This window comes from Canis lupus, chromosome X (assembly GCF_011100685.1).
Source record: "Canis lupus familiaris isolate Mischka breed German Shepherd chromosome X, alternate assembly UU_Cfam_GSD_1.0, whole genome shotgun sequence".
NCBI lineage: Eukaryota > Metazoa > Chordata > Mammalia > Carnivora > Canidae > Canis > Canis lupus.
The window spans coordinates 13,010,144-13,032,720 of record NC_049260.1 but is presented as its reverse complement, the minus strand read 5'-3'; the positions used below and the strand labels follow the sequence as shown (position 1 = coordinate 13,032,720).

Below are 22,577 nucleotides of genomic sequence, written 5' to 3'. Positions count from 1 at the left end.
TGAAAGACACTAGAGAGAGCAGGTCATCCTGCCACAGCAGTATTTTGTTGTTTAGAGCCCTAAACCCCAACAACCCCCACCCTAGCCACTCCCCTCCTGTCAAAAGATAGATTTCTCAACCTTCCTTCCACTGTCTAAATACCTGGAGCTAAGATGATTCCTTAAGTGAAAAAAAGATGCCTTCAAAATGGATAGCCACCAGTTCACCATTAATTGTGGGAATTTATTTATTTATTTATTTATTTATTTATTTATTTATTTATTTATTTATTCATGAGAGACACAGAGAGAGAGGCACAGAGACATAGGCAGAGGGAGAAGCACGCTCCATGCAGGGAGCCTGATGTGGGACTCAATCCCTGCACCCAGGATCATGCCCTGGGCCAAAGGCAGGCGCTCAACCATTGAGCCACCCAGGTGTCTCAAAGAATAGCTATTATAGAAATTTTTGCAAAGGTAAAAAAGCATTTAAATAAGTTTCTTTCCCTTCTCTGTAAATTTGAATAATTTTAAAGTTTAATACTTTCATTTATGCTCTCTCAGATATTATTGAAGCTAAAGAGCCCTATTTCTTTCACTTATTTTGTTTAAAGGGCTTCAATATTTTTAGTAATGGCTGTTCCTTTACTACCACTCATCTAAAAAAACAAAAAACAAAAACAAAAAGCCAACACCCACATTCACTTCCTAATTATTTCAACTACCATCTGCTTAAATGAGATCGAATGTCTTCAACCAGTGCCAGGCCATGTGTTAAAAGCAGAAATCACTCAGTCCTTGCCACTGAGGGCCAGGGTGGCCCTTTAGAGGGAGCAGTTGGGAAAGATTATGCACATTTATGCCTTTTCCTGAGGAGAGAGTGTAGCTTGCCTTGGGTTCCCAAAGAGTCTTGGAAAAATTTATCAAGTAGGTAAAGGAAACCTTCAGAACATGCAGGTTCCTTTATTACCCCATTTAACCTTCCTCTCTGAGAGGTGAGTCTTACTGTTCCCAGATAAGGAAAATGAAACAGTGAGTTGCAATAACTTGCCCACGATCATATTAAAGTCAATAAAAGGAATTCAAATAATTCAAAACCAGGTCTGTCAAACTCAAGAGCCTAGGTTTTCTTCATTACACAACTCCTCTCACACTTCATACATTGGCCTTGAAAAATGAAAAGTCAAACAGATCTCTCATGCAGTTACAAAATAAACCTAAGAAGTTAAATGATGTCTAAAAATATATAGCATGCTACATATACTAGCATGAAATTAGGAAAACATTGGGAAAGAGCTTTAAGATTTTTAGCAGTGATTAACTCTGGAATTTAGGGAGGTAAGACAGGACTAATTTGGGGGTAGGGATATCTTTAAATAATTTTAAGTGATTATTTAAGGCATTGGGTTGTTGTTGTTTTACTTTTTTGGCCCAACTTGGGGCCTGAACGCACGACCTTGAGATCTAGACTCTGACACTTAACCAACTGAACCAAGCAAGCGCCCCTACTTTTTGCGTCATGGCATAAACTAAATTCTCTCTAAAAATCCCTTCAACTCTATGTTTCTAATAATTAGCCCTAAGAGTTGTCAACCACCAAATGGGAATGTGAGGACAGGAGTGCATGCTTGCCAGACCCAGTGGGAGCCAGTGAAGGAAGAACTGCCTGAGGAAATACTGAAAGGTACCAAAAATACTCTCTCTCAAGACCAGCTATCAGCCTTAGTTGATTTTTAAAATATGAATCTTAATACCTCAAAATATAAACCTATCCAGTATTTTGAGAGGTTTTTACATTTCCAAATACAAATTTTACAAACTTACAACATTTACATTTTCATGTGCCTTTTTGTTTTCTTAAATAGGTGGATGGAGTTGGTGGGGGTTTCATATATTTTTTAAATCAGAAAAGTGACTTTAGCTTTGTATAAATAATTTAAAATAGTTTATATACTAAAGCTATTTTAGTCTTTCAAAGCATTATTCTGGATAGCAAACTTTTCCACACATTAACACTGCATCAATCATTCATCTCAAAATTCTGTTTTAACCATTTTGGACCAAAGCCTTTAAAATATATATTACATAATGATGGCTCCTTAAATAGTAGTCTGTTTCACTGTGTTAGAACAAAGGAATGAAATGAAATTAGGGGTTTTAATTTTTAACAGATAAAATGATATATTACTGTGCACTAGAATATAATTAGATTCTGGAGTACATCTCTCCACAATATGCCTATATTCTTTTTTCGGGGGTGGGAGGGGCAGAAGGAGAGGGAGAGAGAATGTTAAGCAACCTCTGCACCAATCTCATAACCCTGAGATCATGACCCGAACCAAAACCAATATTTGGATGTTTAATTGTGCCAACAAGGTATCCCCTTCCTATATTCTTTATGACAATAAACTCTTAATATCTCAAAATATAAACTCTCACAGATGAAACCTTATTTTTATTCCAAGCATGAAATACTTGTCTGAGACTTCCTAATTTTATAGCACTGTCTTCCAAAACAGACCATGCAGACCCATATATGGGAATTCACTATATTAAAATCAGTGTCAGGGTGCCTGGTTGGTTCAGTCAGTTGGGCCCCTGCCTTCAGCTCAGGTCATGATCTCAGGACTCCCTGCCCAGTGAGGAGTCTGCTTCTCCCTCTCCTTGCCACTCCCCCTGCTTGTGCTCTCTCGCTCTGTCAAATAAGTGAAAAAAATCTTTTTTTTTTTTTTTTTTGAAAAAAATCTTCAATTACATACATATATACAGTGTCATTTCAAATTGGTAAAGGAGGGGATGCCTGGGTGGCTCGGCGCTTAAGCATCTGCCTTCAGCCCAGGGTATGATCCTGGAGATCTGGGATCTAGTCCCGCATCGGGCTCCCTGCATGGAGCCTGCTTCTCCCTCTGCCCGTGTCTCTCATGAATAAATAAATAAAATCTTTAAAGAAAAAAATCGGTAAAGGAGATAAATGATTTCATATTATTTCTCAAATCATACAGGAAAAAAAGAACTGATATCCTGTAGCATCTCTCTGATGTACCAAGACTGAAAAACAGAAAATGAAAACCACAAAGAACTAGAGGTCCTAAGTAAAATTTTCTTCATAACCTTGGCAATGGAAAAGATCTAAGTAAAATAAGTGCAGAAGCTATTTTTTAAAGGAGAGGAAGATCAATTTGGACCGACTTCAAAAGGCCACATTTGTACGAGCTTCAAATGAGTCAGAGACTTATTTGCAAGGGTTTGTGAACAAGCAGATCACAGTTAAAAAAACATGCTTAACCTCATTCATAATAAAAGAAAAGCAAATAAAAACATATACGGGACAACTGGGTGACTCAGCAGTTGAGTGTCTGCTCAGGGCATGATCCCAGAGTCCCGGGATCAAGTCCCATATCGGGCTTCCTACATGGGGCCTGCTTCTCCCTCTGCCTGTGTCTCTGCCTCTCTTTCTGTCTCTCATGAATAAGTAAATAAAATCTTAAAAATATATATATCGGGATCCCCGGGTGGCGCAGCGGTTTGGCGCCTGCCTTTGGCCCAGGGCGCGATCCTGGAGACCCGGGATCGAATCCCACATCGGGCTCCCGGTGCATGGAGCCTGCTTCTCCCTCTGCCTGTGTCTCTGCCTCTCTCTCTCTGTGTGACTATCATAAATAAATAAAATAAAAAAAATATATATATATATATCATCTTTAACCTACTGGATATAAAAAGGATGATTTAAAAAGAACAAAACAAATCATACTGTGGGCAAACAGGTCCCTCAGTACAGTCCTGGGAAGCCTAATTGGTAGAGTATTAGTTTTGTAGGAGTATTTAGCACTATCAATGTCTGAATACACATTCACTTTCACCCAACAATTCCACTGCTAGTTTACTCTGAAGATATTATCACTCAAGAGCAAAAGCTATTCACCAAACTACTGATTGTTACCACGCAAAACTACCTAAGTGTCTACAAATACGGAACTGGTTAAATAAACAATGCTCATCCATACAAGGTAAAACTACAGCTATTCAAAAGAATAAGGTAGATCCACATCAATATGAACAGATCTCCAAGGTATACTTTAGAGGAAAAGACAAACATCTAGTGCAAGATGAATGTCTCAGTATAAATTAAAATTGTATTCATATATAAGCCAGTATACTGGCAAAATTTTTTTCTGAGGATATCCTCAAAATTGTTTACCATGACAGAGGTGAGCCTAGAAGCTGGAAATGAATGAAGACTTACTTTTCATTTTACTATGTGAATGTATTACTTTCATTTAAAAAAAACAAAAACAAAAAAACACTTTAAAGTTGATTAATTTATTCTTAATTTTGGGGTGAGATCACGGTATTATTCTTACTCATTATTCTACTACTACACTGTAGGAGTTCCTATTCCATGTCATCTTTTCCCTTTGCCCTGCTCTATAGACCTCTGGGTCTGTCCCCCTAAATCTTTATACTCACATTTTCTATTGGATTGTAGTAGAAGCAGGAGATACTAAGCATGAGGTTTTGTAGCACTTCTCATTTATTTCCTTCTTAAAACAATTCTGAAAATGAAAATATCTCACTTAAATTTGGTCTCAGTTTATAACTATGGCTAGGACATCTACCAAATCACTTCACCAGTTTGAAAAAACTCAAGCATGGATAACTAACTATTCACAAGTGAAATCAGATGATCAATATCTCCTCAATGAAAACAGATACAAAAATCCTCAACAAAATATTAGCAAGGGGTACCTGGCTGACTCAGTCAGAAAAGTATGCTACTCTAGATCTCAGGGTTGTGAGTTCAAATTCCACACTGGGTGTAGAGATTACTTAACTAAATAAAACTTTAAAAATAATAAAAATAGGGCAGCCCGGGTGGCTTAGCGGTTTAGCATGGCCTTCAGCCAAGGGCCTGATCCTGGGGACCCGGGATCGAGTCCCACATCAGCCTCCCTGCATGGAGCCTGCTTCTCTCTCTACCTGTGTCTCTGCCTCTCTCTCTCTCTCTGGGTTTCCCATGAATAAATAAAATCTTTAAAAATAAATAAATAAGGGGATCCCTGGGTGGCGCAGCGGTTTGGCACCTGCCTTTGGCCCAGGGCGTGATCCTGGAGACCCAGGATCAAATCCCACGTCGGGCTCCCGGTGCACGGAGCCTGCTTCTCCCTCTGCCTGTGTCTCTGCCTCTCTCTCTCTCTTTATCATAAATAAATTTTAAAAATTAAAAAAAAAATGCTGGCAAGTCAAATTCAACAATACATTAAAAGGATCATACACTGGGATTAAGTGGGATTTATTCCAATGAATTCAAGGATGGTTCAATAACCACATATCAGGATGATACACCACATAAACAAAATGAATGATAAAAACCATGATCGTCTCAATAGATGTAGAAAAAGCATTTGGTGAAATTCAACATCCATTTTATAATAAAAACTCTCAGGGCACCTGGGTAGCTCAGTCTGTTAAATGTCTGACTCCGGATTTTGGCTCAGGTCATAATCTCCAGGTCCTGAGATCAAGCACCATGTCAGGCTCCCCACTCAGAGTCTGCTTGAGATTCTCTTCCTCTGCTTCCACCCTCCCCCCAACACACACACACACACACACACACACACACACACACTCACTCACTCTCTCGCTGTAAAATAAATCTTTAAAGAATAAAATAAAAACTTTCAACAAAGTGTAGGTAGAAGGAACATACCTCAACATAATAAAGGCCATATATGACAAGCCCACAGCAAACATCATACTTAATGGTGAAAAACTGAAAGCTTCTCTTCTAATAAGAACAAGACAAGGATGCCTACCATTGCCACGTTTATTCAACACAGTATTGCAAATCCTAGCCACAGCAACAGGCAAGAGAAAGAAAAAAAGGCACCCAATTAAAAAAGGAATAGGCATCCAAAACTGTCAGTTTTTGCAGATGACATGATTCTACACATAGAAAACCCTAAAGACTCCACCAAAAAACTCTTAGAAAAAGTGAACCCACTAAAGTTGCAGCATACAAAATCAATATAAAGAAATCGTTTGCATTTTTCTACACTAATAAAGAACTATCAGAAAAAGAAATTAAAAAAAAAACACCTAAAATGGCATCAAAAAGAAAGAATACCTAAGGAATAAATTTAAGGTAAGAAACACACACACTGGAAACTGTAAGACACTGTTGAGAAACACTGAAGACAACACACATATATGGAAAGATATTCTGTGCTCATGGACTGGAATAAACTCATGGATTAAAATAATTAACATTGCTAAAATGTCCATAATACTCAAGGCAATCTACAAATTCAATGCAATCCCTATCAAAATTCCAATGGCGGGCAGCCCTGGTGGCGCAGCGGTTTAGCACCACCTGCAGCCCAGGGTGTGATCCTGGGGACTGGGGATTGAGTCCCACATCAGGCTCCTTCATGGAGCCTCCTTCTCCCTCTGCCTGTGTCTGTGCCTCTCTCTCTCTCTCTCTCTCTCTCTCTCTGTGTGTGTCTCTCATGAATAAATAAATAAAATCTTAAAAAAAAAATTCCAATGGCATTTTTCACAGAACTAGAATAATCTAAAATTCATATGGAATTACAAAAAACCCAAGATAACCAAAGTAATCTTAAGAAAGAGAGCAAAGCTGGAGGTATCACACTATCACACTCCCTGACTTCAAACTATACTACACGGCAGCCCAGGTGGCTCAGCGGTTCAGCACCGCCTTCGGCCCAGGGTGTGATCCTGGAGACCTGGGATCGAGTCCCACATTGGGCTCCCCGCATGGAGCCTGCTTCTCCCTCTGCCTGTCTGTCCCTCTCTCTGTGTCTCTCATGAATAAATAAAATCTAAAAAAAAAACCAAACTATAGTACAAAGCTATAGTAATCAAAGGTATGGCACTGACCTAAAAACTGATACACAGATCAAAGGAACAGAGTAAGAGAGCCTAGAAATAAACCCATGGATATATGGTTAATTAATATATTACAAAGGAGGTAAAAATATACAACGGGGAGAAGACAAGTCTTTAATAAATGGTGCTAGGAAAACTGAACAGTCACATGCAAAAGAATGAAACTGGACTACTTTCTTATACTATACACACAATTTCACTAAAAATGGATTAGAATTGAATGTAAAACCAAAAACTATACAATTCCTAAAAGAAAACACAAGTTGGGATGCCTGGGTGGCTCAGTCGGTCAAGCATCTGCCTTCATTCAGTTCAGGTCATGATCTTGGGGTCCTGGGATCGAGCCCTGCATTGAGCTCCCTGCTCAGTGAGGAGCCTGCTTATCTCTTACCCTCTGTCTCTCCCTTCTCTTGTGCTTGCTCTTTCTCTCTGAAATAAAGAAGTAAAAATCTTAAAAAAAAAAAAAAAAAATACGAAATAACAAGTGTTGGAGAGGTTACAGAAAAAAGGAAACCCCTGTATACAGTGGAAATGTAAATTGGTGCAGTTACTATGAAGATCAGTATAAAGTTCTTCAAAAAGTTAAAAATAGGGCAGCCCGGGTGGCTCAGCAGTTTAACACCGCCTTCAGCCCTGGGCCTGATCCTGGAGACCTGGGATTGAGTCTCACATCGGGCTCCCTGCATGGAGCCTGCTTCTTCCTCTGCCTGTGTCTCTGCCTCTCTCTCTCTCTGTGTCTCTCACGAATAAATAAAGTCTTAAAAAAAAAAAAAAGAAAGAAACTTAAAAAAAAAGGTAAAAATAGAACTACCACAAGATCTAGCTATTTCACTTCTGGGTATTTATCTGAAGAAAATGAAAATTCAAATTTGAAAAGATATTTGCATCCCTATATTCACTGCAGCATTATTTACAACAGCCAAGATATGGAAACTATCCATCAATGGATAAGGAAGATGTGATATATATATACACAATGCAGTGTTACTCAGCCATAAAAAAGAATGAAATCTTGCCATTTGCAACATGGATGGACCTAGAGGGTATTGTGCTAAGTGAAACAAGTCAGAGACAAATATCATATGATTTCACTTATATGTGGAATCTAAAAAACAAAACTCAGAGGGAATAGATAGGTGGTTATTAGAGAAGAAGGGGGTTGGAGGTGGGCAAAAGTGTAAAGGAAGTCAATTGTATGGCGATGGATGATAAACAGACTCATGGTAGCAATCACTTCGTAGTGTATGCAAATACTGAATTATTATATTGCACATCTAAAACTAATATAATGTGATATTACCAATTTTACCTCAATTAAAATATACTGGAAAAAAAACCCCTAAGCCTACTGTTTGAGATATATGGAATTTACAAAAGAGGGTTAATATAGAATACATAAGGCTAAGTTCTGAGTAAAGGGAGGAAGGAAAAAACCTAACATCTATCTACTAATTGCTTTGTGCTAAACATTTAAAATACCTTATTTAGTTTACCTTACAATTCTAAGATAGTGAGAAATGTCACTCCATTATACAGATAAACTAAGGAACAAAGAAGGAAGAGGGAAAAAGTCCATTATTTGAGACCTACATTTGTTGAGCGTGGCATGGAGGTAATGCTTCTATGGGGGATGTCCTAAAGAATCACATTTGAAGAATCATGATGACTACCCAAGTGTTCACTGACAGATCAACAAATGTGATATATAATACATACATTAGAATAATTATTCAACCTTAAAAAGGAAAATCTTGACACATGCTAGAACATGGATGCACCTTGAAAACATCATGTTTAAGTGAGGGCTCCTGGTTGGCTCAGTCGGAAGAGCATAGGACTCTTGATTTGGGGATGATGAGTTGGAGCCCCATACTGGGTGTAGAGATTACTTAAATAAACTTTAAAAAGGGGTGCCTGGGTGGCTCAGTCAGTTGAATGCCCAGCTCTTGATTTCAGCTTAGGTCATGATCTCAGGGCCCTGAGATCAAGCCCCACATGGGCACCCTCCCCCCCCCCCCCCCCCCCCGCTGTGCTCAGTGGGGAATCTGTCCCTCTCATTTTGCTCCTCCCTAGCCCCTCCACCCCCAGCTAGTGCTCTAAAATAAATAAAGAAAATCTTTTAAAAAATACATCTACAAAAGTGTTTATATATATCATGTTAAGTGAAAAAAAAAAGACACAAAAGGACACTGTGTGATTCCATTTATGTGCGATACCGACAATAGTCAAACAGATAAAGAAAATAGAATAGTTGCCAGGCGCATAGGGCAAGGGGAATGGAGAACAGTTTCAGTTTGGAAAGATGAAAAAGTTCTGGAAATGGATGACTGTGTTGTTTGCACAACACTGTTGATGTAATTGATGTAATTAATGCCACTGAACGGTATGCCTAAAAAGGGTTAAAATGGTAAATTTTATGTTATGCATATTTTAACACCCCCCTCCCAACATACACCTGAATCATGATGAATGTATTTTGGTTTAGAATGTTCTTCAAGCCTTTAGCAAATAAAACCTAACTTTATACCAGCCAGTAGGAATTAAACGTAAAAATATTCCGGTTGCTAGGATTACTGAATTGCTCCATTAGCAAGATAAAGCAGTTGAGTCAGTAGTAACTGGGATTCCACATTCCTAGAACAAGGCCTAGGAATAGGGCCAGGAAAAATAAGCCTATTCTCTTCTGACAGAATGGTCTTTGGGAAAGAAGAAGAAAGGAAAAGCAGAGCCCACTTCTGAGAAAACTCAGGGGCAGTGGTTCTCAAAGTATGGTCCCTGTGGACCCTTCCAGGTAATGTGTGCAAGCTCAAACATTATTTTCATAATAATACAGAGATATTATTTGTCTTTTGATGTTAACATTTGCACTAACGGTACAAAAGCAATAAAGGGTAACAGTGCATGCTCCTTAGAACAAAATCAAGGCAGTAGCACCAAACTAGAAGTCATGGTTTTCTTCACCATCATGTACTCTGAGGGTAGGGGAGCATTTTTACTTATAAATGCTCTTGAGGAAGCAATAAAGTTACGAATCTGTATTAAATCTCAACTAATGAGTACATACCCTTTTAACTGTGTGAAGACAAAGTACACATAAAGCACTAATGCTGCACATCAGTGTAATGGGATCTTTTCTTTTTTAATTATTTATTTATGGGGGGGGGGGGCAGAGACACAGGAGGAGGGAGAAGCAGGCTCCATGCCGGGAGCCCGACGTGGGACTCAATCCCAGGCTCCAGAATCACGCCCTGAGCTGAAAGCAGACGTTCAACCCTGAGCCACCCAGGCATCCCAAAATTTAGGATTTTTAAAAACTACCTGCTACCATGAGTTTGACAGATTCCCAATACTTAAGACTTCTCTATACGACATAGGGACTAAAGTCAATAATATTGTAATAACACTGTGGTGACATAGAGACTACACTTAACAGTAGTGAACACTGAGTAATGTATAGAATTGTTAAATCACTATGCTTTACACCCAAAACTAATATAACGTTGTTAAAAAAAAAAAAAAAAAAAAACTCCCCTGATGACATCAGTGGTGATACTAACATGATTTTGATATAAGAAAATGCGTCAACATTTAGAAGATCAACACAATTTGGTAAACCAAATGACTAGTAGGCAATGTTACAAAATGACACATGGAGAAAGAATATCCATTCAAAGTGTAAAACAGACAATTACCATTAGATTTTAATAGTACTGGGATCCCTGGGTGGCTAAGTGGTTTAGTGCCTGCCTTCGGCCCAGGGCGTGATTCTGGGGTCCCGGGATCGAGTCCCACGTCAGGTTCCCTTCATGGAGCCTGCTTCTCCCTCTGCCTGTGTCTCTGCCTCTCTTTCTCTCTCTTCTCTCTCTTTCATGGATAAATAAATAAAATATTTTTTAAAAAATCAATTTAGATTTTAATAGTACTAAAAGTTCAGTAGAGTTTCAGATTCCACATTGGCGACTAACTAACTTTCAAGAACTACTACTTGTCAAGTTTTGATGTAGTATCAGAATTTCCACAACTGTCTATTAAAACACTACTCCTTCTCCTGGTTCCACCTACATATATGTGTAAGGCCAGACTGTCTTCGTGTACTTCAACTACAATGGCATACTGCCAAAGACAGAATATGAGAATTCAGCTATTAAGCCATTCATTAAAGAAATCTACAAAAACATAAAACAATGCCACTCTTCTCACTTTAAACTCCCTTCATCTATTTCACCCATGCCCCCACCCATCTCCCCTCTGGCAACCATCAGTTTGTTCTCTGTATTTGGGAGTCTGTTTTTTTGGAAAATCAGTATTTAATTTTCAAAAACCATTATTCTGATATGTGGTAAGCAGCTTCTGACACGGCCCTGGATGATCCCAGTGATCCTCCTGGTATTTACAACCTTATATAATCTCCTCCCCTTGAAGGTGGACTAGACCTAGTGGACTGACTTCTTTTTTTTTTTTCTAAGTTTTATTTATTTATGATAGTCACAGAGAGAGAGAGAGAGAGAGAGAGGCAGAGACATAGGCAGAGGCAGAAGCAGGCTCCATGCACCGGGAGCCCGACGTGGGATTCGATCCCAGGTCTCCAGGATCGCGCCCTGGGCCAAAGGCAGGCGCTAAACCGCTGCGCCACCCAGGGATCCCCTGACTTCTAATGAAGAGAGAATCTGGCAAAAGTGAAGGGATGTCACCTCTATGGTTATGTGACAAAAGATTGCAACTTCCTTCTCTCTTCTGCTGACAGTCTTGGTCATTCTGATGAAGCCAGCAGCCATGTTGTGAGATGCCTATAGAAAGGCCCATGTGGCAAGGAACCAAGGGAACCCTGGAGCCAACAGCTCATAAGGAACTGAATCCTGCAAACAGCTACATGAGTGAGCTAGGAAACGGATCTGTCCCCATCAGGCCTTCAGATGACTGCAGTCCATGAGACCCTGAAGCAGAGGACCCAACTAAGCCACACCCAGATTCCTGACCTATAGGAAGAGTGAGATCATAAACATTTCAAGCATTAAGTTTTGGGGTTACACAGCAATAGATAATTAGTACAATAGGAGTTCTTTTTTTTTTTTTTTTAAGATTTTATTTGGGCAGCCTGGGTGGCTCAGCGGTGTAGCGCTGCCTTCAGTCCAGGGTGTGATCCTGAAGACCTGGGATCACGTCCCATGTCGGGCTCCCTGCATGGAGCCTGCTTCTGTCTCTGCCTCTCTCTCTCTCTCTCTCTCTCTCATGGATGAATAAATAAAATCTTTTAAAAAATCAAAATAAAAAGATTTTATTTGAGAGAGAGAGAGAGAGCGCGCGTAAGAGAGAGCATGAGCTGGGGGAGAGGCAGCTGGAGAGGGAAAGGCAGACTCCGGCTGAGCAGCGAGCCCGATGCAGGGCTCAATCCCAGGACCCCGGGATCATGACCTAAGCTGAAAGCAGATGCTTAACTGGCTAAGCCACCCAGGTACCCCTAGATGAGTTCATTTTAAATGAATAATTATTTAAAATTTGCTTTAATTTCTAATACGTGAAATATCAGATATAACCCACAGAAACTCCTTAGGGTTCTCAATAATTTTTAAGTATGCAGAAAGATCCTGAAGTTTAAGAACTGCTGTCCTGGTTATGGTGGAACAGAAAGAAAGAGACTACAGGACACCTGGGTGGCTCAGTGGTTGAGTATCTGCCTTTGGCTTGGGATGTGATTCTGGAGTTCCAAGATCAAGTCCCACATGGGGCCCCTGCATGGAGCCTGCTTCTCCTCCCTCTGCCTGTCTCTGCCTCTCTGTCTCTGATGAATAAATAAATAAGGTCTTTAAAAAAAAAGGGGGGGGGGATCCCTGGGTGGCTCAGCGGTTTGGCGCCTGCCTTTGGCCCAGGGCGCGATCCTGGAGTCCCGGGATCGAGTCCCACGTCGGGCTCCCGGCATGGAGCCTGCTTCTCCCTCCTCCTGTGTCTCTGCCTCTCTCTCTCTCTCTCTAGGTCTATCATAAATGAATAAATCTTAAAAAAAAAAAAAAAAAAGGAAGAGAGACTAGAAGGCCAACTCACTCAAACCATGGTCTGAGAGGGGTCCTTATCTCAGCACCCTTAACCAAGCAGATCCACCTCTAGGGAATATGACCCTGAGACCAAGTACAAAGACAGGGAGCCAAGAGTGCCACTTCCTCTGGTTCATTCAGAAGCCTCTCCAACAGTACTTGATATACTTCCTCATTTAATCCTCAGAACTATCTTACAGGCAAGTGTGATGAACAAACAGGCTCACACTGATATAACTTAAAGTAGTTTGTCCTTCTCAGTCATGAGCCTAAGGGCTTAGAAAGCAGAGACTGAATTCTTAGCTTTCTCTCATTCCAGAGGATATGCTCTTCCAAGGTTATGTTAAAAATAAATGTGGTGGGCAGCGGTTTAATGCCGCCTTCAGTCCAGGGCCTGATCCTGGAGTCCCGGGATCGAGTCCTGCATTGGGCTCCCTGCATGGAGTCTGCTTCTCCCTCTGCCTGTGTCTCTGCCTCTCTCTCTCTCTCTGTGTCTCTCATGAATAAATAAATAAAATCTTTAAAAAATAATAAAATAAATGTGGTGATGGTCACAAAACTCTGAATACACTAAAAACCACTGAACTGTACATTTTAAGTGGGTGAATTGTATGTGAATTATACTTCAACAAAGCTGTTAACCAAAAAATTAGTAAATTAATACATGAGTAAAGCCAGATCAATGACAGGGTTCCAAGGAGGGAAATAAACTGGAGGCATAAGTTCTAGGAGTTGTCCCAACTCCTAACTGTTGGCAGCAAAATGCTGCCAATGATCTGTCACAATTATGTTAGGAGCACGGGGAGCAAGCACATGGAGGCGTTAATAAGTAAATGAGAAAAAAAAGAGAAACCAGAGCTGAAGGTAGGATGAGGGAACCTGATTTCCCCCACTGGCGAAGAAGCAAAGAGTGAGCAAAGAGGTCTGGAAAAGGTCTAACTGGGACACAGCTTCTTTAGCCTTATGATCTCTCTTGTAGTAGTGTTACTATCTACAGTAGTAGGCGCTAACATCTGTATTAGACTATACACATCATTTGCATTTTAAAACAAGGATCGCATTAGATTTCGCATTTAATTTCTATCTTATAAAGGGTGCTAGATTTTATTATTTGCAAAATCATTTCTAGCTCTAAAACTGTAATTCGGGGATCCCTGGGTGGCTCAGCGGTTTAGTGCCTGCCATTGGCCCAGGGAGCAATCCTGGAGTCCCGGGATAGAGTCCCACATTGGGCTCCCGGCATGGAGCCTACTTCTCCACTTCTCCCTCTGCCTGTGTCTCTGCCTCTCTTTCTCTCTGTGTGTCTATCATGAATAAATAAATAAAATCTTTTAAAAAAATTAAAAATAAATAAATAAAACTGTAATTCAATGATAATCTGCAAACTGGGAGATATCTGCACTAGCCTAAACACCTATCTATGCAGCAAAAATGTCTGGAAACCCCAAATTTTAATGCTCAAAGCTACTGAAATATGCTTGGGCCTGACCTATTTTGCAGAGGGGCAGGGGCTGGGTCACACAATCAGTATCTTCAAGCCACAGACTCCTAAGATGTAAAATGGTCTTCTACTTTTATGGGTTACTAAATGGAACACCCCGTCCCAATTTTATGAAGTCATACTTTGCCAGCTCCACGTGCAACAACCATGATGTACCTCTGAACATCAAGCTTTCTCTTTTTTCTTGTCCTACTTACCCAGACCACTTTAGCTCTTTGTTAACACCATGTTGTGTGGACTTTAAGACAGGTTTTTACAAAAAGGTCTCTCTAAACCCTCTATCTTTCGATTCGTCCAAATTATACTTGGGAGGTGCTTTTGCAGGAAGTTAAAGCAGCATATCTCCTAAATCATTTATCTTAAAGTTGACCTAAGGCCTAAGTGAAACAAAAGGTATGAAACCTGAAAGGATCAAAACTCCCCTCAAAACTTCCCAAATTATAATAGCTTTTCTATACCCCTAGTGATCCAACCCACCCTTCAGAGTTTCATTTTCATTTAACAAAAATGATTATTATTTTGACTCACCACTGAGTTTGGGTTACATTCAACAAGGAGCATGTTTTTACTTACTATTCTCAAGAAATGAGTTAAGAGAGCACAAGACACATGACATATGGGTAATGACTTTGGAGCCCCAGAAGTCTGACCTTCGAACATACCACATACTGCCTCCTATGCAGCCATGAGGGAGATCAACGTCAGTTTCCTTATCTGTGAGGTAGGGATGTATATTATCTACCTTCCAGAGTTGTAAGATTAGACATAATCAATATAAACTGAGCATGCAGATTATAATAACATCTGAATAAGGATGCATTTGCAAATTATGCAAAATGCCTACATTCTCACTTTTAATATGGCCCACATGCCAATTGATAAAATCCTTGGCAAAATGTGTTTCTTAGCTACTGGCACATCTTGCCAAACCATTCCATATTGACCTTTCTGAAAGTAGGAAAAGAAGTGGAGAGGGATGCCTGGGCGTGATCCCAGGATCCTGGGATCAAGTCCCACATCAGGCTCCCCATGGGGGGCCCGCTTCTCCCTGTCTGTGCCTCTGCCCCTCTCTCTCTCTTATAAATAAATAAAATCGTTAAGAAAAAGAAAAAAAAGTGGAGAAGTGCTGGTTTAGCAATATTATTTATGACAGACTACAAAGTAGGAAGTTGAGGATAATGAGGGTTGTTCTGGGGGACATTTTTGAAATGTAACAATGCAAATCAACACCCTGAGCAATAAATGCTAAGGGAATTATTTTGAAAAAAATTATTTTGATAGCATAGGAGGACAACACCAGTTATTTTATATATCTTTTCCATCAAGTAATAAAATTTAAGTAGTTTTAAGTATAAAGAGAGTTTCAACTAGGAAATAAATTGAATCATAAAAATATACTCTCAGGGCTCAAATCCTTAAAGGGTCACCTGACCTATTTTATTTTCTTCTGGAAATGCTCCACTTGGGAAACATTTAAACATACCTAATTTTCAATGTTAATGAATACTACATTAAATTTGTATATTACTTTATACATTTAAATACTGTCACATTTGTTATATCAACTAAAAGTTACTGATAATCAGTGTAGAACCAAACAAAAAGGAGCTGAGGGGGAAGGGGGTGAGTGGGGGGAGGGAAAGGCAAGGAATTTCTTTGGGATATTAGATTAAAACTTGCTAGGTAAGCAGAAACTGTCCACTTAGTAGGGTACAGTGGTTGCACAATTATATATCAACTCTAGGCCAACTTCACCAACTCTGAGCTATGTTATTTAAAGCAAGTTTTCAAAAAAAATAAAAATAAAAATAAAGCAAGTTTTCTGTTATTTGACTGAGCCTCAGATGTCATATCTATACACCTGGGAATATCACCTATTCTGCAAAGGTAAGAAGATATGAGAATGTAAGCACATTTTAAGTGCCTAGCACATTGCAGGAGACAGTGAAGACTCAAATTTCTTTCCTTTGAAACCCAACTCTCTGTAAAGTGTAAAATCTGAACAACACATCTACTGAAAAATCTATTATAGTGAATCCTTATGTAAAGAATCCCATTTAAAAAAAAGAAAAGAAAAAAAGAATCCCATATAAGGGATACCTGGGTGGCTCATCAGTTGAGCATCTGCCTTCAGCCTGATCAGGGCATGATCCTGGGTCCAGGGATCGAGTCCCACATTGGGCTCCCCTCGAGGAGCCTGCTTCTCCCTCTGCCTATGTCTCTGCCTCTCTCTCTGCATCTCTCATGAATGAAATCTTAAGAAAAAAAAAAAGATTCCCATATAAAAGCAAATCATACACACCCTGTTTTATGGTATCTAGATTTGACATATACATTCCTACATAAAACTCTAATCAGGGATCCCTGGGTGGTGCAGCGGTTTGGCGCCTGCCTTTGGCCCAGGGCGCGATCCTGGAGACCCGGGATCGAATCCCATGTCGGGCTCCCGGTGCCTGGAGCCTGCTTCTCCCTCTGCCTGTGTCTCTGCCTCCCTCTCTCTCTCTCTCTCTCTCTCTCTCTCTGTGACTATCATAAATAAATAAAACTTAGAAAAAAAAAAAAAACTCTAATCAATTGGATGGACCTAGAGGACATTATGGTAAGTGAAGGAAGTCAGAGAAAGACAAATACCATGACTTCATTTGTATATAGAATCTAAAAAAAGGGCAGCCCGGGTGGCTCAGCGGTTTAGCACCGCTTTCAGCCCAGGGCCTGATCCTGGAGACCCGGAGTCGAGTCCCACGTCGGGCTCCCTGCCTGGAGCCTGCTTCTCCCTCTGCCTGTGTCTCTGCCTCTCTCTCTCTGTGTCGCTCATGAATAAATAAATAAAATCTTAAAAAAAAAAAAAAAACACACACAAATGAATAAAAAGAACAAACAGACCCATACAAAGAATTGATGGTTGCCAGAGGGGAAGGTAGTGGGGGGAATGGGCAAAATGGGTGAAAGGGAGTGGGAGGTACAGGCTTCCAGTTATGGAATGAATTAAGTCACAGGAATAAAGGGTACAGCATCGGGAATATAGTCAAAGATATCAGAACTGTATGGTGACAGACGGTAGCTACACTTGTGGTGAATGTATAATTCATAATGTATAGACTTGTTGAATCACTAGGTTGTACACCTGAAACTAGCAGAACATTGTATGTCAACTATACTTCAAATAAAAAATAAATAAATAAAAAAGCTTTTTGGAGTGCCTGGGTGGCTCAATTAAGCATCCAACTTTGATAGCAGCTCAGGTCTTGATCTCAGGGTCGTGAGTTCAAGTCCCACATTGGGCTCCATGCTGGATGTGGTGCCTACTTAAAACAAAAACACACAGAGGCAAAACAACAACAACAACAACAAAAAAAACCTACCACCACCACCAATACTTCTCTAGTCAAGACCAATATAAATGACACACATAACATAAAAACACCTTCCAATAACATAGTACATAAATGTAGCATATTATGATCTAAAAACATGGAATTACCAAAGGAATGTGCTACAGCCGGTCTGCTCTCATTACTGCTTTGCCTCTTTGGCCACCATTAAAATGAAATTGACCAAAGTTTGATGATAGACAACAATGTTGTAAATAGAAGATCACTTTGAATATTATTTAATCTCTGTGTCATAAGAGTGGAAATTCAAATCCACAAATAGGGAGAAAAACAAGATAATGAAACGGTTTCTTCCTATCCCATACTCTTGCCTCACCCTGAGTGGACTTCTCATTTTTTCTATCAGGGAGAGATTCTGGGAAAAGAGAAGACTACAAAGCTTGGTAGGTATATTTACAAAATTAATAGCACCCTAAAAGCAAGAGAAATGTATCTTTCATATATTCCCCTTGCCAGAACAAGTAAAATTATACAGGCCCAGGAGTGTGCTGAATGCTTCTCATCAATTCTTATTCTTCACAACAATTCTATGTGGTAGGTATTAGCATCATCGCCACTTTACAGATGATGCAACTGAGGCTCAGAGAGATTGAGAAACCAAGGTTGCACAGCTAATAAGTGGCAGAGAGCCAAGAGTCTTGACTCCAAAATCCATACTATTCAACTAGTAGTACACTACTTATTACCTAGATGAAAGGGTATTGGTTTCTAGACTTGGCTTCACCCCTTGGGCAAATCACTTGACCTTGCTGAGTAGCTTCTCATCTGTAAATGAGGGCAATGACAGCTTCTCCACAGCATCCAGTATGCTGAAAGAGTTAACGTATGGGCAAATATGCTGTAAAAATTATGGGGTGCTTTGCAGATGTAAGATTTTAATTTGAGCCTTGGTTACATATCTTTATTTTTCCAAATGGTTTATTGACCTAAAAACGTTTAATAGTAGTTTAATCATTTTTAACATTCCCAAGCAAAAATCTAGTATTAAACCAAAACAAACCTACCTTAGACATTCTGGAAAAAGCAAAACTATATAGATAGTAAAAATACCAGTAGCTGCCAATGGTTTGGGGGAATAGGAGGAGGAAAAATAGGGGATTTTCAGGGAAGTTAAACTATTCCATATGATACTGTAATGGTGGATACATGTCACTATACATTTGTCAAAACTCTTAAAATGTACAATACTAAGAATGAACCTCAATGAAAATTATGGACTTTTGTTCATGGTAATGTATGGATATTGTTGCATCAATTCTAACAAATGCACCACACTAATGCCAGATGTAAATAATAGGGGATAACGGTGTGTGTGAGGGAATATATGGGAACTCTGTAATTGATGTTCAATTTTTCTACAATCTAAAAGTGCTCAAAAATTATCAAATTTTTAAAATCAACCTCATAAAACAAATTCTACATAGAAATTTAGAGAGTAATGAATGACCTTGGTGGCCTAAAAAAATGCCTGAATACCTGACAATGTATATCCCATCTTTTTAGACTAATATTGTCCAATAGAATTTTATGCAATGATATAAATATTTTTGATCTGCTCTAACTAACACGGTAGCCACTAGCCACAAAGGCTACTGAACACTTGAAATGTGGCTAGTATGAGTGAAGGATGTAATGTTTAATTTTATTTAATTTCAATTAACATTTAAACAGCCACATGCAGCTAATGGCTATCATATCAGATAGCACAGTTTTAGACAATTCAAGAGGCCTCTAGAAATGTACTATAGTATTAACTTCATAAGAAAAAAGTTACCTCAGAGACCATTCAAATGGATGTAGTTATGAAACAATGCCACAATTAACTGAGCTGGCGAAGAATGACTAAGTAGGTGGTTCAAACTAAGAACCAATAAAGTCCATCTCCAGTTGTTTTTCCACTTTAAGTCCCATAATGTAACCAAAGTGACTGTACACTTTTCCTTTAATTCTCTCAATATTTTCAAAACATTCCAATTAATCAAACATCGTTTCTGCTTCCTGAAAAAATACAGTACAAGTCAAATTAGAATTAGGAATATTTTCTCATGTTGGTAACTCAGAGAAAATAAAATATTAAGGGTCATAAAGAAATAAGTGATTTTTGCAGACACAAGATAGTCACCCAATTTTTTTTAAACGAAAATTCAAAAACTAATATTCAATCATGTATTTCAATTCCATGTCATAGTCAGTTGGAAATCAAAAGGAAAAAAGATGCCCAGAAAACAAGAGCAAAGAAAAAAGGTACATGAGATAAGAAAACAAAAACAGTACCGACACATATAACTATTCATATCCAGCTGTTCCCCAGAATGCTACCTCAAAGGGTCATTACCTCTTATCTCGGGCATTTAAAATGCTAGTTGATAAACCTCAGTTCCTAATTCAGACTTTTGGTCCTTATCCCAGTGGCATAAACGGGAACTTATGTCTTCAATCGCAGTGGCTTTTTATCAGAGCCCTCCCCTGGGGGACCTATGAAATCAAACACTGAGATTGGCTCCCCACCCTCAGGGAATAAATGAAGTGACCGAAGTGACAGTTTTGAATCCCTAGAGTACATTCAGTCCACAGCTTCTTTTTCAGTCTTTCATGTACTGGATCTTTATTTCAGAGTATAAAGAGAGAGGTAACTGAGAAGTAGTAACACCCTTATGCAGGAAGATCTAAAAATACTCGACCTTAGGAACAGGCCCCCGAAAGCCAATTCTTGACACTTTGCTCAGATGTAAACCAAACCTTTGTTCTCCTTTTTCAAGCTCGTAAGTCTCATTAGAAAAATATTATTTAGTAATTTCACACAGGAGTGATTTTTAGAGTATCCAAATGCATAATTAACAATATTAAAAAGCCCTGAGTGATCAAGCAGGACGTCCAACAAGTCGAACGTTTCAATATGATCCACCGTAAGGAAAAAGAGATGGGATTTCCACCTTTCCAGCGCCTTTCCCCGCGGATTTCCATTCCTGGGCCCTGAAAGCCCTGTACCCCATTAGTTGTGCAATTTTTTTCGAACTCCACCCACTGACTCCAGAACAAGTGGAATTCTCCCATTCTGAAGGTCTAGATTTTCCTGTATCCAGGGAGACATTGAAAACTCCTTGACGTGAGTCAAGTAAGGCAAGGGGGAACGGTCCAGCCTGTCTCCCAGATTAAGAGAGACCAAAGGCCAGGGTGGGGGAGGCGCTCAAGTTTCTGCTCACCCAAAAAAAATAAAAGAAAGAAAAGAAGGGGAAATAAAGAAAGAGCAAGAAAGGGGAGGGAGGGCTGAAATGGGAAGACTGGCTATATCACGCAATGCTGCCCCCAACTCTGCGGGACCCAGGTCCACCAGCATCGTCTCTCATCGCCCGCCCCACGTGCAGCCAGGCCCGTGGTGCCCAGAGACAAGCCCGGGGGCCCAGGAGCGGAGTGGCCCCTCCAGCCCCGCGGCGCTCGCCCGCCCGCGCAGTGGCGGGGAGCGCAGGGGGGCGGGGGAAGGGGGGCGCAGTGCAACCCCGGCTCCCGCGCGGTTATCTTACTGCGCAACAGCCTCGCCCGCGCCGCCCGGGCGCACCCCGCAGCGCGCCCTGCGCACCTGCCGGGGGAGAGCAGGGCCAGCCCGTGACCCAAGCAGCCCTCCGACGGCGGCGCCCGGCGCGGGGAGCGCGGCTGAGCACTGCGAGCACCGAGAGCACGCCGAGGGCGGGGGCTGGGAGAAGGAACACCTGGTGTCCGGGGTTCCCCGGTGCCGGCCGCACGTGGCTGTCACACCTGGCGCGCCCCCGCCTCGCACCCCTTCCCCTTCACACCAGGTTGCGCCCCCTGCCCTCTCCCCACCTCTGCCGCGGCGCCCCCAAACCCCAGGCGTCGCTCCCTCTTACCCCATCCATCCCGGTCCCAAATCCCCCCCCCACCTGCTCCCACTGTCGTCACCCCCGGGGAGAAAAAAGGCCGGATGTTAGTCCCGCGGCTAAAGGTAACCGGAGAGAGTGAAGATGTGGACCCCGAAAAATCTACCCGGGCATTCCCCCGGCCGGGCAACAACGCGGACGCCTCCCACACTGACCTTTTGCCGCGGGCTGCGTCGCCGTCCGCTCCGTCCGGCCTCAATAGCCTCCTCGGCGCCGCCGCCTCTTCCCCGCGCTGCCTCCTCTACCCGCGTCGCCATGAGGTGACGGCAGCAGCCAAACAAGCGGCCGGACAAGGGGCACGGAACCTTTCAGGGCCCCCGCGCCCCGCCCCTGAGCCCCCACGGCCAATCGCCGCATGAAAGGCTTCCCACGTGACCGGAGGAGGTTGGCCCCCGAGGGGTTGGAGCGGGATGGGGGTGGGGAGCATTGAAGTCTGGGCTGGGCTTCTGCAGGGCCGAGGGGCTAACACAGGCCGCGCGAGTCTGCGCAGACAGGGAAAAGTACTCTGAAGCCGACTACATGTCCCAGCAGGCGGCGCGGCCACGGCTCACAGGCTCAGCTCAGGATTGGAGCGTTAGGCGGCGTTCTGAAACGGGGAGAGTGTCCACTGGGTTGCGCGTGCTGCCTACTGGGACTTGTAGTTTTGTGGAAGCGATGTACCGGTACCGGAAGGTACTCTTGATTATCCTTTGGGAAAAGTTTAGAAGTATTCCAGCGTTTGGGAGAGAGCGGGAGTGGGGGACACGTTGTTGTGTTTTTCTTTCTCCTCTTCGGAATTGAGCCCATATGATTTAGGGATAAGGGGAAATCGTGACTTTCGAGGCGGGAGAGATGTAATGGCTTTCAGAATTTGAGGCTTCTGGCTGGGACACTT

At 41.3% G+C, this 22,577-nt stretch overlaps 1 protein-coding gene across 3 annotated transcripts in view; it reads right to left on the bottom strand.

Moving 5' to 3' along the window:
* The window catches only part of TXLNG (taxilin gamma), a 55,884-nt gene extending 33,872 nt beyond the window's left edge, over window positions 1-22,012 (bottom strand). Inside the window, exon 1 of one of the 3 annotated variants that reach the window (XM_038586901.1) lies at window positions 21,859-22,012. In XM_038586901.1, the coding sequence (XP_038442829.1) occupies window positions 21,859-21,960 (102 nt within the window). In that variant the 5' untranslated portion in view covers window positions 21,961-22,012. The remainder of the gene's footprint in view (window positions 1-21,858) is intronic. The other 2 variants (XM_038586900.1, XM_038586902.1) reach the window with 2 other exon arrangements.
* Window positions 22,013-22,577: the final 565 nt, after the last annotated feature.